Below are 19,623 nucleotides of genomic sequence, written 5' to 3' on the forward strand. Positions count from 1 at the left end.
AGGGGAGACGGCAATGGGGCTGAGGAAATTTTCCAGAGAGAGAGACATGAAGAGACGCAGCACGAGAGAGATTGTAATGTAAACCCCTCCAGCTGTATTGTTAATTTTGGTCAGTCATGCCAATAAAGTGCCTTTGAACTGAGTTGAATCAAGAAGAAGAGAGATGAGCCGAGAGAGAAACAGAAACAGAAACAGAGAGAGGATGAAGACGAAGCGAGCGATCCACATGACGTCCTCCTCCTCTTCCTCCCTCCCTTCCCCCTGTCCCTCTGGTCTCACTGCAGTGGACATTACCTCGAACAGCCAGCAGAGGGACTCATGGTACACCAACTCAGTCAAACACTCCCTCTCTTGTGTGTGTGTTTGTGTGTGTGTGCGTGTGTGTGTGTGTGTTTAGATTTTTTTTAATAACCACGATAAAGTCTGTTGCTGCCTGTGTTGCATTTAATGAATCAAAATAACTGTATGTATTACATGGGAGCATGTGTTTCATCTAATCAGCCAAGTAAGGGATTGTATATGTTTGATTATTTCCATTTTATACATTTATTTATCTGAGGTGATGCTCATCGATCAAAAGAAACTAAAAGCAAAAATGTTAATGGACAAAAGTTATTTGTTGTCCCTGGCCAAGTGTTTAAAATCAAATGAAAGGACGTATTTTGTAAAGTCAATGTATATAAATTAGGAACATTATAGCATGAATTACATGAGCAATTAATAAGCCCACTGCACATCACATAGTAGTTGGCTACAATCCACATTAAGAAAGAACTAATAATTAAAGGAGACATAACATAAAGGCAAAGCAAAGATAACAGGACAGACAACACGACAGCTTGTGTCTTTTGGTTCACCTAATTAGTGAGCCAAAGCTTCAACTGGCCAGAATGGACCATAAAGTTCTTGAATGGAGAATTTAGGCTTTTCTAGCTGACACCCTTTATAACCTTACACCCTCGGTTCGGATAAGGGAAAAACTTCCAAGACAGTAAGAGTGTAACAGTGAGAGAGACAGGAAGAGCAACAGAGAAGGGACCCATCATCCAGGCCCCAACAGTAAAGTTACACTGAATGACAAACTGAACGAGAAACTGAATGACACTGTTGAATGAATTGCCAACATATTTGAGGAATATATATCTGGGCCAACCTTAAACCTAGAAAGAGGACAGACTCGAACTCAAGGATGCCAGTCATACAGAGTTGAGGTTGAGAGAGATACAGGCAGGTGAAATGTTTAAGATACACCTGAATAAATGAGTGGAGAAACATTGTGGCAGTGACATTTTACTTGCATTGTTTGGGTCTGCTTGTGCCCTCAGAGGGGAAGGGTCACTGCAAATCAATACAAAGTTGCTGTGAGTGATCACCTCAATCCTACTCTATGTTGAATCATTTATATCCTGGTTTCTTCCAGGATGACAATGCCCCCAACCACAGTGTACAAATGATGTGAATCATAAGTTATAGCCTCCAGTCACCAGGTACCGGAGATTATGAGCCAACCTGTTAGACAAAGCTCTCAAAATGATTGTTCCACCCCTCCAGTACAGTTCCAGCAACTTGTAGTATCACTGCCAAGGTGTATTGAAGCTCTTCTGGCAGCATGTGGTGGCCCAACACCTGACTAATACCTGTTTCCAGCCAAGACGGTGAAGGTGCTGGTTTGGCGCCAGTGCCTACTCTGGAACCAGTTCTTTGCGGTTTGAAAGTCCAAGAACTTGCTCCCAACCAAAAAAACTGGTTCCACAGTGGCACAAACACTTTGCTGGTCGAGAACAAAGAACCGCTTACGCCAGGGGCTGTGTTTATCGTGACCAAGGACCAACCAAAACCGCTTATGACCGCCATTTCTAAAAACCAGAGCTAGTGTGTTCTGACTTATCCACGGGAGAATAAACAAAAGATTTTCACCATTGATGCCAAATTGAAGCAACAGTGGTCTGAGGATCAGTTATGTTTTGATGCCAATGTAGGCATGCAAAGCCAGGAGCAACACTTGTAAAGAGTCAGTGTAGTCCGCCATAGTTTATTCTACCTATGCCGGGAAACTGGAGATACACAGGGACTGAATGATGTCACTCAACTCTGAACCAGCACGTTGTTCGCTTTGGTCAAAAGGGGCTATAAAACATCATGTACATTATATTATAAGACAATCTTTGGGATTTGAATTGTTGGTTGGACAAAACCCATGTCAGAAAACCATATTTATGTACAGAAACAGTCGTTGTTGTTGCTGTCAGATGGGACAGTGAAGACTGTACAGATGACCCCGGCCATGTACCTTATGCAAGTCGTGAAAGAAGGCCAGCTTTGATTGGTCGGGGGCCAGCTGGTATTCTGCCATGGCCCTCGGCCAAGTCGCAGCATTTTATTACCTTATGATCACCCAGTCTGACACAGTGACCGGCTCAAAAGACAAAACTATTGTGTAGTCTGACTGTGATCTAGTTTGTTGTATGCTCTGGTTGTGATTTTAATTTCATGTGTCCACTGTTTGTATTGGCGCTTGTTCCTCCTTTACTACATGCATTATTCACTCATCCATCTGTCAGACTTGATCATCAAATCTGAGCTCCCGGCGTTAGATTTTGTCTCTATTTTATTCATCGAGTTTGCTTTTATATTTTTCCCCACAGATTCATATTCTGGAGAGCGGCGAGGTTCGAATATTCAGCCGCAACCAGGAAGACAACACCAGCAAATACCCCGACATCATCTCTCGCATTCCCAAGGTAAAACTCTTGAACACACAGAGCGCTGCAGCTCAGCCCCTGGGAGAGACAGGAGAGTCGGTCTGAGCCGTGATTGTCAAATGAGGTCTTCTGCAGCAGTGTGGATAACAACTGCACACATTTAACTTGCTCTCTCTGTCGTTCATTTTGCCTCTTTTTCTCATCGACTCACTCATCTGTCTGCTTTTCTTCTGCCCACTCCTCCAGTCTGCCTCTGTGTGAAACTCCTCTTCAAAGTTTATTTACTCCTTTGTTCGTCCTTACCCTTCCTTATCCTCTTGTTTCCCTTCAGTCGCCAAAAGCTACCACTGGCCATTCAATTTCTTTTGTACTCAGAAAGGATGGAATTTAGACCACTTGTCATGAAACTACATCTCCCTAATACATGGTAAAAACAACGTCTGTTTAATTCACAGTGCAGTTGTGGGCAGGCTTGTTGAATTAGCGGGCTTCTGCTTGCGTGGGGAGAGAGAAAGAGATCACCAGTACCTGAGGATTTTGGCAGTTGGCCTGGGGGTTATCTGAGCGCGCACTACCTCGACACCTGCTGAGTGTGTTTTTCTGCTTCACTAAGGATCCGCAATAAAGTCTCCACTCTCTTCCTGTCTCATTCACCGTTGTTGTTTTCAAGACTATGTCGAGTACACAGCCATTATTGAAATGTCAATAATATTAAAAGCTATTCCCATCCGCTCTATCAAGGCGAGTTAATGAATCTGATGAATCGCAGTATAGTCGGAGCATTTTGCTAATGGGTCCCTTTGCTCGAATTTATTAAGGCATACTGTAGAGCTCCAATTTATAAGAGGAAATAGTTTCACCTCTCCTAGACTCTGTATTCTGCTTCCAAAAATACAATGTGTTTGTTTCTCCAAACAAGTTCAGCGACCTGTTTCACACAATTATTCGAGGGTGTTCTTTTTTCTCTCCAGTTTTCTACTATGCATGTCGTTTTCAGGTCAAACACATCCTTACTGGACAGTTCACACCTTTTACTACTTACTATAAGAACTCTCCTGAGCTGAAAAACAAACAATTTAAGAAAACTAAACAACTAAAGGCTGGGTTTTTATTCAGCATAAAAAACCTGATTCCTAAATTGTGACACTGTGTAGGGCTGTCAAAGTTATTGCGATGATAACGTGTTAACGCTAATTCCACTTAACAGCGTTAATTTTTTTGATGTACAATTAACGCACGCACGTTATGACCCTTTGCCCGCCCCGTAGTTTGGGAAGTCAAGAAGCAGTACAGCAGTAATGTTGTGGATGGCAGCAGGAACAAACCTCCTTGAGCAGAAATGGATAAAGAAAAGGGTCTTTTGAAAGTTCAGCTTCAAAGCCCTGCCAGATGATTCTCTCGACAAGAACAAAGTTATTTGCATTTACTGTCGATGTGAACTGAGTTACCACCGGAGTGCGTCGAGTCTCAAATACAACTTGCTGGTCAAGCGCACAGCTGATGCAGAAAGCCCTCCTCCCCCTCTCCAAAGGCAGACCACACTGTATAGTTTGCAAGGGAGACGCCTGGACAACTCTGTCAACAGTGATAGCTAAATGGGTGGCTGCAGCTTGCAGGCCCATTAACATTGCTTAGTTAACTTTTGTGTAGTGTAAAGTTGGACACTATGTTGCGTTAGTATTACGGAGGAGTGTTACACTCAGGTCAATATGCCCATCTGTTGTTGCTTGTTGGGCTTGAGGTTATTCTGGATAATATTCTGGACAGTATTTTTCATTGTTTTGGATTGTTGCAATAATAATAAACACATTTGCATAAAGCAAGCATATTAGTCCACTCCCACATTGATAAGAGTATTAAAAACTTGAAAAATATATTTTAAGGTACATTTACACCAGATAAAATAATGTGTGATTAATATGCGATTAATTGCGAGTTAACCATGGACAATCATGTGATAAACCACAATTAAATAATTTGATCAATTGACAGCCCTCAACGAGTTGAGCTGTGCCAGGCCTGAATTGGACCATCTCTGAAGCGGGACAAAGCGCACCCGAACCCAAGAGAAAGGTGTTTTTAAAAGTCTCTGTGTTCTCACAGTCATTTTTGTAGTTTCTGACTGAATCTCTGTGGATTGAATTTTGTTTTCTCTCCAGCATCCCTGTTTGTGCTTTTAAACACAAGGTTACACGGCTAATTTGTTTGCCTTTTTACGAAACTGTTTGCAAAGCATAAGTTTCTTTGTGCTACGTAAGAGAAAAACAATACAAAACAAAAATTAACTATTTTGTGGAGTGAATTGGGATGGGGAGTGATGAATTGAGGAGTCCCACATCTACTGTTTTTTACAGTTTTATCGTGTTTGCTTTCGGCTGATTCAGAAGTCGTATTAAGCTACTGCTGGTGGAAAAACCCAACATTCCTGATTTTGCAGCTTTATGATAAAAGCTTTTTAATAACTAAATAACAGGGGACTTTTATTGTGAAGAATTTATGGAAATTAAATTTATGAATTAGCAGAACTTTGTTAGCAGCTATTTTTCGATATGATTTTGTGGAGGAGGAGTATTCAAAGCTCTCCTTTAACCACTACTCTAGACGAGCAAATCATCATTTAAAGGCACACCTTTATGCAGGTAGCCTCGTTGTAGTAGAAATTAAAATCCGTGCCGCTTTGGGCTGACGTGCCGAGTCCAGCCTAGTCGGCACATGTGCATGGGAAAGCCACATTGGTCAGTGAATGAATTTTAAAATATCACAGGGCGCATTGGTAAAATATGAAAACAGCCATGGATTTTAGAAGTGCTCATTCTGTACTGTGTGAACCAGCTCACCTCCAAAACATCAAGGTAAAAAACGCTTCTTTTCTCTCGCCGTGCTCTCCTGTGGTAAACCAATAACTTTGTGCCAGCATGACTTGACTGGCTTTGGTTGCTCATGGCTGTGCAGTACAAGTAAACCTCCCCATCCACCCACCGCCTCCTTGCCTATTGACATACAGCATTAGGTCATGACAGCATCCGAAAAGTTTACTTCTCAGCGCCTGCCACCCCCTCCCTCAGTCTTCTCTCTCGCACCCTGTATCTCATCATTTCACATCTGCCCTCTCACTTCACTCTCACACTGATTTTCATTTTTCTTTTCAGAACTTTTAAAGCTACACAGCTCTTTGTCTCTCGCTCTCACCTTATTGCTCTCTCTGTCCACCTGACGCTTTCTTCTTTCTCTCCATCTGATCATTTCTCTCTTCTTTCTTCTTCATTACTTCTTGATGATACCTGTTGGGTCCCTCACTACTCGCTGATCTCCTCTCACCTCTCCGTCTCCGTCTCCATCTCCTCTCCTCTCTTCTCACTCTTATCTCATTCATTCTTGTCTCTCCTCTTCCTCTCATCTTTTTCCAGCACTTTGATACAACCTGTCTTGCAATTTTACCTTTTAGGTCTGCCTCTCGTACCCTTCTCCTCCTCTCACCACTCCTCTCTCTCCCTCTACACTCCTTCCATACCCACACTCGCTCTTTTTCTTCGTTGCCTGTCGATGCTCCTGACTGCCGTCTTCTCACCTTTTTGTTTTTGCTTCCTCTTTATTCCCGTCTACCTTCTCACCATTTATCTTTCTCACTGTTTTTCCACACATCTCCCTCCCTTTTTAAAACTATTTCTTTCACATTTCTCTTGTTTTCCTCTCATACTCATCTTCCATCTTCTCATTCGCTCTACACCCTTAACCCGTAGACTTCTCGTCTATTTTTTTTTTTTTTTTACCTCTCTCCTTTGCTGCCTCTCACCATTACCTCATCCTGTTTTGAGTTTAAGGTGAAGAAACAGTTCAGCAGAGTAGAAAGTTTGGCTTCTTGTGCTTCATTTGCATGCCGTGTGAACGATGCACCCTTTTTAAGTGATGGCATCATTTCATTTTATTTAATTTGAGCTGGAAACACATTTTCTTGCATTTGTTTAATGTGTGACTTTTAATTTATGCCATTTAATTTCCTGTGATTGTGCTATAAAAATAGCCCCTGTCAGTTGTTTAATCGAAGCTTTCATCAAGGAAATCGATTGCTGACCATTAACGTGGCAGACAATTGATGAAAGAAATTGCTTAAATTGAAATTTGCATCTTTAGTCCTCACATTATGTTGTCATGGCTGTGTGTTGACTCATTTTCATGAACAATGCCAGAGTGAAACTTCACACCAACACTGCATAGAAGAGATGGTCTGATTAGATTTTGCAGCACCTTGCTGCATTATTTTGCATATTAATGAGGGAAAACTAATTTTCCTGAAGCTACCATGGTGCCTTAATGCTTCTAATTATGAATTAATATTAATACATTAACATTAATGTTAATACAAATACATTAATTGGTAATTAATGTATTACTTAGCCTAATGACCTTATGAGTATAACTGGTTATATTTGATGTATTTAGCTGTTTCCAAACAACCTGTTACCTCCAAGGTGGCTCTTGCTTTTAACTCTGATTGGCTCTCTCAGATCACCTTTCAGATTTATCTCACTGATCTGCTCTCAATCTGGTTCAAGGTGTACATTTAAAGCATCCTCGTGGCCCCAAATCGACCAGGACGCAAGAGATTAACATTCCTTAGCTTCACACACAGGATTTGGTGGCTCAGATAATTAGCAGCCACTCTGTCTCATCTTGGAAATCAGCTGCAATAGTCAATATAATCTGCCCGTAGATGGTTTATCCACGGCCTAAACCCTGTCAGTGTTTCTCCTGCACGAGGAAATCGCCGCTGCCAAAGCCTTTTAGTTAATGCAGAAATGAAAAACAAACAAACCGAGAAGCAAACTGCAAAATGTCCCTGGTGTAGAATTTTGCTTTTGGCACAGCGTGGGCATCCGACCAAAAGAGTGGGTGTGTTTAACACTTGGGTAACTGGTTGAGTAGAAGAGATGGTAGCAATAGACATGCCTACTTAAGAGTAGTGGGGAGAAAAAATGTTAATGTGTTGACTCCTAAAGCATTTGGCAACAAATTGAGGGCAGCTGTAGGTCCTGAAACTGCCTGAACGTGTCTTCAATTTGATTGCTTGGATCCAGGCCTTTAAAAAACTCCACGTTAAGTCTTGTACTCAGTTTAAATCTCCAAGTTTGTTTTATTTTAATGAAGCTTCTAGACAATCCTCTGATTGCTGCAGCAGATGTTTCTTATATGCAGATTGGCAAATAACCTCCTCTTCTTTTTTTTTTTTAATTTTGAATAGCCTTCCTCATCTCTCCACTGAATAATAATCTCTTGTTTTATAATTCTATTTTGCTGTGTCTTCATTATTTTTCTAAAAGGTGAAGAAGGAATCGGTGGTATCCTGCGTCCTGGACTCGGAGGCAGTAGCCTGGGATCGCGAGAAGAAACAGATCCAACCATTCCAGGTCCTCACCACCCGTAAGAGAAAGGTATGGAATGGAGAGAGAGTATATTAAAGTAGGAGAAGAATATGTGAAGTGCTCGGGATGTTAAAAGGGTAGAAAGTTGGAGATGATGAGAGACAGAAAAAGGAAGTGAAAAGGTTGAAGAGAGAAAACAAGACAGAGATAAAGACCAGAAGGTAGAGGAGAGGTAGATAATAGAGTGAAATGATCCGGCAGACGGAGGGAGATGGACGGAGAAAGAGCAGACAGAAAGGGGGGGAGTTGATAAGTACGAGACAGAAGAATCAAATGGATCGAGGAGAGAGAGGGGGGGTTGTGAGATTGCAAATGTCAGCATGGTGTTTTTTCAGTTTTGATCAGAATAACGGCCTCTTTCCACTACACCAATCACATTAGCGTGAAACCGTTCCTTTTACCTTGTCTTTTTGTATGCATGATGACCTCTTTGTAAATTAGGAAAAAGAGAAATGAGAGTGCAAATACGGAGAACGAGATGATGAAAACGGCTGAAAATGATTATCCTGATGATTTTTTGCTAGATACTGTTACCGCCACTATGAAATCATGATTATTTGTAATGATGGTTTGATGCACAAATTGATTGTACTGCGCTTCTGGCATTTTGTAACAACATCACTGTTTTACTACCATGCACGTTCTTGCTGAAATGAAATATTTCAGAAGAGGAGATGAAACCTGATACGGACTAATTAAACATCATTAATGGGCGGCGGGGGGAAAGTAATAAGGGAGTTAAAAGGAGAATGAAGGAGAAGAGGGATACATCAGGAGAGAAATCTTTCAGGTTTGAGATGGCAGATGTATTTCATGCTTTCTTGACTACATCCCTCCACCACTGATCATAGAAGTTTTTTCTAATGTCATCAAATATTGGTGAAATGTTTTCTTAAAGCAGATATTGCTGTGTGGATCATGTCTGTAGTGAAAAAGTCAACACAATGCTTTTAAGTTTTAATGGTACAACCTGATTTAGTAAATCACTCGTTGACAAGAGGGACTTTATACACAAACCCAGTAATGGATTAATGATGACTGATGCAACACAATCTTGGAATTCAATGTAGCTTTTTATGGAAAAATCCTGGAATTTTATATCAAGGCCGCGGTGGAAACTTTGTAATGAGGCTGAGTCGAGACTCAAGAGGCTGACAGGATGAAACAAGAGTAGAATAAACAGGACGAAGTGCAAGAGAGGTGAGAGTAGGAGATGGAAAGGCAGGAGAGGTGAGTGAAATAAGTTGAGGAGCAGGAAGAGAGGGAGGCAGACAACAAGGAGGTGCGATGCTGTTAAAAGTTAGGTGGGGGAGACAGGAAGGCAGCTTGGTTAACTTTAAGATGAATGGGCGGAAATCAAAGAGCTCTTTGTAACAAGTCCCAAGGTTGTATGTAGCGATTTGTGAATAAGATGCGTCTATTTGCATATTTTTGTCAAGGAAAAAATATTTAAATGTATTTTTGTGTGTGTGATTTGATGCCTCCCTGCAGGATGTGGATGCCTCAGAGATCAAAGTCCAAGTGTGTGTGTACGCCTTTGACCTCCTCTATCTCAATGGCGAGGTAAGATCCGGTGCTGGTGAGGCAACTATAACCCTAAGATCTCTCTCAGCGCTGCCATTGTCATTTAAAACTGGCATGTGCGTGCGAGTTTATTGTTTGCGAGCGCGCCCGCGTGCTCGTCGACCCGCTGAGATGCCAACAGCGTCCCTGAATGCCAATGATGGTGCTACTGGAGGCCGTAACTAGATAATGATTGTAACGCTCATTGTAATTCCAGCGGAGTGTGTCTGAGTGTGTGTGTCTGTCTGAGACTGTCTCTGAGTCTGTGTGTATGAGAGGGAGAGTCGGTGTCTTTTTGAGACTGTCTGTCTGTGTGTGTGTGTGTGTGTGTGTGTGTGTGTGTGTGTGTGTGTGTGTGTGTGTGTGTGTGTGTGTGTGTGTGTGTGTGTGTGTGTGTGTGTGTGTGTGTGTGTGTGTGTGTGTGTGTGTGTGTGTGTGTGTTGTGGGTGGTAATTGTGACTGTGTGGGATTGAGAATGTGTATGATTCCCTCTAAATAATACACACTTTTTAAAGCTAATTTCCTAAAAGTCAGCCAAAGAAAATGCAAATCAGTAAAGTTTCCATCAGCCAATGCTGTGTGAGTTTTCCCAAGTGGACCGGAACACAATTACAGAATTAAACAAGTACCAGTGACTCTTTAGTTGTGCCATTTCATTGCTGCTTCCCACCTAATATGACATTTATGTAAATGTTATGAATTAATTTGTCTCTGTACACTCATCCTTTCTGTCTTATTTTGGGCTGTTGCGCTTTTTAAAATTCATTTTTTTTTATTTTTAATTAATTCTTTCCCCTTTTTCTACAAATTGTTACTGTGTAATTCCCTGTGCGCTGCAGTCCTCGTCACTGCTAACTCTATTGTTGGACGGGAGAGGGCTGTTTATGCTCCCCCCCCCTACAGAACCCTCCCTTCCAACTTTCAGCCAACCATTAGGGGCTGCTAGCAGGACTAAAGCTACAGCTGACGACAGCAAGGTCATGTCCTTGATGCTATTTTGGGAAATTTTGCAGGTTTAAAGACAACAGGAGGAGCTAATAATCCATAGTTAAACACATATTACACATCTTGTTTTAAGGCTGAGACTCCATCTGTATTGTTGCAAATTAAAGGTGCATTATGTAGTTTTGGGGAAACATTTTTTACCAGAAGAGAAAGATCTTTATTGACTGACTTTTTTTATGCCTAAACAAACTAAATAAACAAACTCTCTATTTCATGACTGAATAAACTGAAAAAACAAACCGACCACAAAGGACAACACAAATTTCATACTGTTTACTTTGTTTATATATGGAGGACCCTGCCACCTTTCTAGCTTCAAACAGTGTTATTGTGTTATTGTTATTGAATTTGTAATATTACCTCCTTAGTATTCTTCTCCAAAACTACATAGTACCCCTTTTAAAAGAGAGTATAAATATAAATATAAATATAAATATGAGGAAGCTGCAGACCCTGCCAACATCATTAATTGGAAAATCCTGCATCTGTCAACTTCTAGTGTTTCCTTTTTGTAAAGATGTAAGTCCTTTTCCGTTTCGACAAAGCTGTTTCGTGATATTTAGAAGAATTTGAGCTCATTTCATTCAATTTTTTAATAAACAAATTCAAAATGCCCCGAAAAATACAGTAGGTGGTTTGAAATCTGCTCCTAGTTATTGTGTGCAACCGAGAATGTGTGTGTTCTCGCGGTTTGAGACTGTACAGTATGTGTGTGTGTGGGTGTTTGCATGTGCGTTCAAAGCTGTCGTGACTGTGTATCTGTGAGTATACTCTGAGACGTGTGTTTGTGTGTGTGTGGGTAGCTAGTGGAGATGGCATTTCATCCTTGTCATTGCAAGGCTCCAAGCTATGAAGAGGAAATGGTTGTAATGATACACAGTTTTGCCATTTGTAATGGTGTTTGTGTGTGTGTGTGTTTGTGTTTGTGTGTAGTCCCTGGTGCGACAGCCGTTGTGTCGGCGTCGGGCTCTGCTGAAAGAAAGCTTCTCAGAGGTGGAGGGGGAGTTTGTGTTCGCCCGATCCATCGACTCCGACAACACCGACACCATTGCAGAGTTCCTGGAGCAGTCTGTCCGAGGTGTGTGTGTGTGTGTGTGTTTGTGTTTGTGTTTGTATGTTTGTGAGACGAGACAGATTTTCATACTTTTTTTGTCTTGAACTTTTTCTCTTTGTGTGTGTGTGTGCTAACTGTGTACTTGTTTTCCTGTCTGATGTCCCTGTGTGTCTTGAATCTCTTTGTGTGTGGGTGAGTTGCCTGTGTGTTTCATTTCATTAGTGCCCTTACCTTCATGTGTAAATTGCATGACGGGTGTGTGTAGTAGTTGTGTCCTTGTTTCCCTGCCTGCTGTCTCATTGTTTGGCCTGTTTGTTAGTTGTATTTATGTGTTAGTTGTGTGTGTGTGTGTGTGTGTGTGTGTGTGTGTGTGTGTGTGTGTGTGTGTGTGTGTCACAGCAACAGAACAGTGACTTGTGTAATTGAGTTTTCTTGTGTGTGTGAGTTATATACCTGTGTCCTTGTCCTACTGGCTCTTTGTGTCGGGAACCCTTTTGTGTTTGTGTGAGTGTGTGTCTCTCAGAAGGAAACAAAGACCTTACATTTATCTGAAAGATAATCTGTTCATTTCCTTTCTGCACGACTAGAATCGTGTTTTGGTGTATTAATATGTGTGTGTGTGTTCAGACTCCTGCGAAGGCCTAATGGTGAAGACTCTGGAGAAGGATGCCACCTATGAAATTGCCAAGCGCTCTCATAACTGGCTCAAGGTTTGTGTGACACAGTAGTACAGTAACTCCTATACACATTTACATGCAACACAATGTGGGTACACACTGACTCGAAAGCATGTGTGCCACATTGTTCTCTTTGTTGTCTTATCACAGAAATACATACAACATATATCCACACTGTAAATAATATAATATAAATATACTTAAATATATATTTATATATTTATAATAGTCCGGACTTCTGAACACCTTTTAACTCACTGTTCTTTGTTGTTCTTGTTCCTTCTAGTTGAATGTTGTTATGTTTGTTTATGTTCATGTCTATGTCTATGTACATTGTGTGCGAAGAAAAAACCAAGTCAAATTCCTTGTTTGTGTTTCACATACTTGGCCAATAAAGCTGATTCTGATTCTGATTCTGAAAAATGAGGTGTGCAACTCTGACTGTAAGGTCTTGTTCAGACTGCCAACCCAGATCGTTTTTTTGCCATATCCAGATTGATTTGTATAAAAGTCTGGACAGCAACAAGCCACGTGAAATGCGTCATCTGCAATGTGATTCCAGTCAGATTGGTGAGGGTGACACATACGATGACATCAAATCCAGAGTGACTGAAGCGCATCAGTGCGCCTCGGTGTGAAGGACAACATGACAGCGGACAACAGTCTGTGGACGGATGCAGAAATAAACTGTCTGCTCATACTTTGAGGCAGGCTCCTGTACAGGCAAAGTTGAAAGCTCATGCGTCTGTGTTGGAAAGCCGCATCACCAGCATATGTAGTTACTAACGCCTATTTTGTTATCGCTACAACCCATGCAGATAGGTTGGTGAATGACACGCAAATCCGTTCCGATCACTTGGAAATAGCATTGCAGTGATTGCAGCTGCATAGATCTGAATTGAGAAACAAATCTCATTTGCCTGCAGTCTGAACAAAACCTGTAAGGTCTTAATTTAGTTCCCTGTCCTGGTAACATTTTATTAATGCAAAATACAAATAAATAGAATCTCTGAAAATGATCCTCGTATGGATGAACAGTAAATGTCTGACATTGTGACAGCAACATTTTACAAACATCCTATTAGATAACAATCATCATTTTTACAAGAATATTTTTAAGACCATTATCTTGTCAGCATTTTAAAGCTTTTGGGTTTGGACCTCTGACAGTTCACATTGCTAATAAATAGCATTTATTTGTTCCCTTTGGCATCCAATTAATGTAAAGAACATTAATACCTTTTTGTTTATTTTATTAATATTGAGATGCATTTTTACTCACATTTGTCTGTTGTCTTATCCAGTGTCTTACATCATGACACACAGCGATATCTCTCTCATGCTGTTGTCCTCCCCTCAGCTGAAAAAGGACTATCTGGAAGGGGTTGGCGACACAGTGGACCTGTGTGTGATCGGTGCCTACCTCGGAAAAGGCAAGAGGACGGGCACATATGGTGGCTTCCTGTTGGCCTGCTACGACGAGGAAAACGAGGAGTTCCAGTCTGTCTGCAAGGTGTGTGTCTGTACAGTTCTTGTTTTACGATACAGCCAACACATGGTTTAATACGCCACAGAATACAGGCCTATGGCCCTCTGAGTTTATGTTACCCTGTCCTGCAGTCGGGACCATAGTTAACCTTAATTCATCAGTGTAGAAAGTATCAAAGCCTCTTTGTTGCTTGCAAGTGTTGGTTTGATTTGGCTGAATTGTTTTTATAAATTTATAAAGGTTTGCCCTCTTTAACATGCTGCTGTTCACTGTTTTTTTTATTGCCCTGCTGTATAACCGCAGGGGCATAGAGCACATACATATATTTTAAACAGCCGAGGCACCCACATTAAACACCTCCAGAGAAACCGATTTTATATTTCTGGCCTTGACATATTTGTCAACATTTTGAGGCAGCAGTTGAATCTTGAAGTTCAAACTGTTAATCTATTTAATTTCCCCTCTGGCAGTTCATGTATTTTAATATGTAACCTTTGGGAGGCAACCCTGACAAAAATGTGCATTATGAATCATGATCACATATCACAACAGAGTGTTTTGTTTGTCTTGTTTCTCTTTTTTGCTAAATGTATCTCCAATCTTTGTGGTAAGGAGCCATAAACTGTTGAGTGTTTTCTGCTCATGTCTCTTGATAGTGTGTTTGTTTGTGTGTGTGTGTGCGCTGCGGGGGTGTTTTTGCGTTCCCGCTGAGTGTGTTTTGGATGTGTTTGTTGTATCTAGTGTGCAGTTGTGTGTGTGCTTTTTGAACTGTCACTTTTCCTCTCAAACCTGAGTTGGAGGAAAAAAGTGTGTGTGGAGGCGTGACTGGGTGCATCTTAGGATAAGTGGTAAGCACATATTGGAGCAAGCGTGACCACTTTTGTGTATTTATGTGTGTGTGTTTGAGATAATGAAAGCGTGAACAAGTTGGAGTACGACTTCACCAGAGAGCATAAATTCTGTCTCTTCTCTGTCCTACAAAAACCTCCCATCTCCATTTCTCTCTGTGTAACTTTTATGTCTTTAACCATGGAAAACGGCTTTAGTGAGCGGCGAGCACACACACACACACACACACTTTCCAGCACCGCCCGCATCACTTTCACAGTCACACCTGGGAGCCCGGTGGTATAACCGCAGCGCTCTGCTGTCGGCCACTGAGCAGCTCCACTGAGCAGCTCCACTGAGCAGCTCCACTGAGCCGACTGAGGTTAAAGCGTGGTTAGATTGCCGTGTTAACTCTTTAATGCAGTGCGGGTGGTTTCTCCATGTTCTCACTGCTTCTGCCATAAATAAATTCTCTTTGGAGAATGTTTTCACACTTGAGATGGCTATCCTGGATAAGTGGGGTGAGGATGGATGTTGTGTTTGAATTGCACAACAAAAGACACCACTTGCTGTGTAAAATGTGAAAAATGTCAGATGAAGAGCTCTTGCCTGTTGTCTGGTATTGATTTTCACATTAGTCTTCTTTGCTTGGATAGCTGCTGGCTCCAGTGTTTTGGAAACCTTCAATTTTCAGATATTTTTCAAAATAAGAGCTTTTTGTTTTTACATAGTCATCATTTTTTAAACTGTCAAGGCTAAACAGATTCTGACTGAGCTTTCAGTCGCACCTGTCAGTCTATTTGACCTGGTGCATCCAGTCACACCAGGTTTTATGAACTCACACTTGCAGCTCAATTTTGATGAAATCCACAAATTTCCATTCGGAGCTGTCCTGGCTGGCATTCCTGTCTGATCTCAGAAATGTGTGGATAACTTGGCAGTTACACCTTGTTCTTAAAGTTGTGTTGGTGCATCACCTCCCCCATGCACAGCAACTTAAGTAATATTCAGAAAGTACACAGAGGACTGCAGTCTTCATAAGCAAGCCAAAATCAGTTTATTTCAAAATGAAGTGGTGGACTGGCATGTTGTGATGCGCCTCCGTTTACTTCTTTCATATGAGTGGAAAAGAAACCTGCAGCGATGTGGAAATTACAGGTAATATCATTTGTTTACTTTGCCTTCTCACAAATACATGGCAAAAAAGTTGATGTTGCTGACATGTTAAAAAATTTTACTCAAGTTTTGTACTTAAAGTCAAGATGAAATGAAAAATGCCTTTAAGATAACATCCCCAGTCATATTGTGCATATTTCTTGTAATTCTTATATCAAAATCCAATCATTTTCTTCCTCTTAATATTACGTGTGCTACCAATAATATCATGACATTCACCCATCGATCAATCTTCAGCTTTTAGCAGGACAAAGCTTTGCTAGCCAGCCACCATACGCCCAGATTTCATCAGGCACATCTGTGTAGTGTTACAGCCGTGATAAGCTCTGCCGTTCTAGACAATGTCTGCTTTTCCACCAGCTGCGCCACAGTGACTTTCAGCATCGTCCTAGGAGCTGCTCTCAGCTCAGCTCTGCAGAAAATACGCACATAGTCCATGATTGACAGAGGAGGACAGCAGCCATGTCAAGCTGCAGAGAGCAGCTTGAGCGAGACAGGAAGTCAGACAATTTTCAGACTAAAACATCCTGGCCAGAATCAGGATCTACAGCACAACAAAGTCGGAAGTATCATCTATCGAGACCCTTTAAACAGACAGCGAAAAAACGATTTAATTATATAGACTACTCACCCATGGTAGAAGAGGGCAGAACAAACACCGTCACACACGTGAGGTTACAGAGACGTGCCCAGTGAAATATTGTACATTTTACTACACTACATTTATCTGACATCTAAAGTTACTAGTTACTTTGAAATACTAAAGCTGCCTGACACTCTGCAGTGTTGAGTGAGTGTTGCCATCACTGTCACAACAGTGAAAGACTTGACAGAGCCAAGAGAGTATGTGCTTTTTTTGTCCTATTTTGTCTCTTTTGGATGAAAGTGGTGCTGATGTGCTTCATTCAGACACATTTTATCTTCGAAAAGGTCTGTGTCCACTGCAGGAAAATGTTGATTTTAAAGAACAAAGAAATCTCTCCATATAGATGATATAAAATCAGTCTCTATAATAAATGGCGTCTGTGGCACGTCCCAGCTGTCTGGTGGTTTAGGATGTGTATCATGTGACTGCAGCGCCAGCAGTTCCTGTGTGCTGCTTGTCATCTGTCTTTTTCTCTTTCACTCTTCAATGTCAGCCATAAAACAAAGGCATAGCCCCTTAAAAAGTGATCTTGTTGTCCTTGACATAGTAACTTCAGGAACCCTCAATTTCAGTGGCTGAAAGCAGACTTCAACCCACATTTCCATTTCCCAAATGTAATCTCAACTATACATCCGGCTGAAATGTCCTTGAGCGAGACATGAGTCCTCAGCAGATGCAGGAGCAGGCCACTCAGACACAGTTCACAAAGACTCCCCGAACAGAGAACAAAAAGACAGGACAACTTGTTATTTGTACTCCAAACATAACTTTAAATTCAGAGCTATCACATGAACTCACAAAAGGCTGATACATTGTATATTTAGTGATTATTGGTACTGACATACTGTTATATTAAAGGCAGTGGAAACATCAGTTTAAATTCTAGCTAAACAGAATTCATTACCTCTGGCAAGGAGGTTGTCTTCACCAGTGTCCTTTAGCAGCATAACACAAAAACGAATGAATTGATTTCCACCAAACTTGGATGGAGGATGGGTCTCAGCCCAGAATAGACCCAGTGAACTTTTGGTGCAGATCCTGATAAAAGGGACGGATCTAGGCATACTTTCTCACTTTCTTTAACATTGCAAGAGAGGGCGTTTTTTTTTCGATTTTCGTTTTCAGGTTTTCAAGTTCTCAGGGAATAATGCATGGATCTTGATGAAAAAAATCAGGCATATTTAAGTGGATGGTATCTATGATTGAGTACAATTTGATGCAGGTCCTAGATCTATTGAGCTTAAATAATGGTTAATCAGTTATGAGTGGTTAAGATTTAGAGCTATTCAGGGCTATTGAGTTTGATATTGGATTAAGCTTGATTAAATTAAGGGGGACTGTTCAGCCTTGGTGGAGGTATGAGCTCTATTGAGTGCCAGTCTAGGTTATTTATGGTCTTATTTAGTCTTTTTTTTGCACTTTTTTCCTTGACTATTGGCTATTATGCTTGTCTGTAGTTTGAGGCAGGGTGACTGAGCAGCAGGTTTGTGTGAATGTTAGATTCAATGAAGAAAAATCACACGCCTTCAAAAAGCAAAGTTAGATATATCATCCCTTCAAACACAACAGAAATATCAGCCAGGATAACAAGAAATGAAATTGCATACAGCATTTGAATTGTCTTCTCTCTGTTGTGACTGTAGAGCCAAGTATTGAATGTCAATACTTTGAGTACCACCCAAAATGTGTTCTGTCTTCTGTTTTGATCAAATTTACATTCTGCTTTGAGTCAGCTTTTTTATTTTTGAGACAAAGGTCATGTGCATCGTAACAATTAAAACGCACTGTAACTCTTGTCAGTTACCCCACGCTTTATTCACAAAACGCTGTCTACTACATCAGGGTCGTGTCTGCGGCTGATTCTGGTTTCCTCATAGGCAGTTCTTTGATCAGACATGTGACTTATACATCACAAGGGATCCAAAACTTGATCCTCTTTTTAGATTCATTTTTTCATAAATGTACAAGAGAATAATAAATGACCATACATATAAAAAGGAGAAAAGACTATAACCAAAATGTCTCGATATTCTTCACCAAACTAAATCAAAAGCTGTGATCTGAGACATGTTTAATTTTAATGGATTTGCATTGAAGCCAATCTGATCTGCAACTCCTTGTGAGTGCGTTCTCAATGCTGGAAACTATTTAGTAACGGAGATGAAAAGGTTTCTAGAAGAAACATGTTAAAATTCCTTAAATTAAGCCATTACTCAGTTGTCTACTGTTATCCAGCCCTGCCTGTTACTACCATAAGCCCTCATACACATACACGCACATTCGTCCTATTTTTCTTCACTTTTTGGGACATCCAAGACTTGCATTCATTTGCTGGAGCCTAACCTTAACCACTACTTGCCTGACCCTTAGCATAACCATAACCCAAATCTTCAACCTAGAATTTAATGATTTATGTTATGGAGTCCAGTACTTGAGTCCTCACGAAGCTGTTTGGCCCCACAAATATAGTAAAAATAGACCACACATCCTGCACAGCTATCCTTGTTAGGCTTTAAATTGGCTTCCATTCATTGTGGACAACCTAACCCTTACCCAAACCTTAACCAAAACAACTTTATGCCCAAACTTAACCTTAACTATGACCCATTTGCCGCATTTAGACCAGGCTTTGGTCCACATGAGGACTGCTGGTCCCGACAGGGTCAGTGTTTGTACTGGAAAAGATCTTTAATAGTTAACAAAAGCGCACGCACACAACCACAATTCTGTATTGATCGAATCGAGTTGCTGTAGGGGTCTGATTATGCCATTTAACAAAACAAACACTTCCTTGTACTTCTTTCAAAGAAAGAGCACCTGCAGGGTTATTTGCTGTGAAGTAGCTGTTTCATATCAGGGTCTTCTAACAGTTGGCCTGACAGAGGACTTCTTGGCCTTGTCAGATGGATAAAACTAAACCCATAAAGGTGTCACAGTTGAATGAAACACCTCTAAACCCGTTTGTGGCGACTGCAGGCTTAATAAACACAAAGCTGTTGGTGGACACCTGCAGAATTCACCTTTTTAGAATCTGTCTGTGAGCTGCAAAATGCTATATTTGCA

General features: G+C 41.0%; 1 protein-coding gene across 1 annotated transcript in view; it reads left to right on the forward strand.

The window, feature by feature from the left end:
* The window catches only part of lig1 (ligase I, DNA, ATP-dependent), a 53,617-nt gene that overhangs the window by 21,698 nt on the left and 12,296 nt on the right, over window positions 1–19,623 (forward strand). Inside the window, exons 18-23 of the mRNA XM_073490459.1 lie at window positions 2,646–2,741; window positions 8,021–8,131; window positions 9,614–9,685; window positions 11,624–11,768; window positions 12,372–12,454; window positions 13,782–13,934. Coding sequence (XP_073346560.1) covers window positions 2,646–2,741; window positions 8,021–8,131; window positions 9,614–9,685; window positions 11,624–11,768; window positions 12,372–12,454; window positions 13,782–13,934 — 660 coding nt within the window. The remainder of the gene's footprint in view (window positions 1–2,645; window positions 2,742–8,020; window positions 8,132–9,613; window positions 9,686–11,623; window positions 11,769–12,371; window positions 12,455–13,781; window positions 13,935–19,623) is intronic.

The sequence above is a fragment of the Pagrus major genome, chromosome 21 (genome assembly GCF_040436345.1).
Source record: "Pagrus major chromosome 21, Pma_NU_1.0".
Lineage (NCBI taxonomy): Eukaryota > Metazoa > Chordata > Actinopteri > Spariformes > Sparidae > Pagrus > Pagrus major.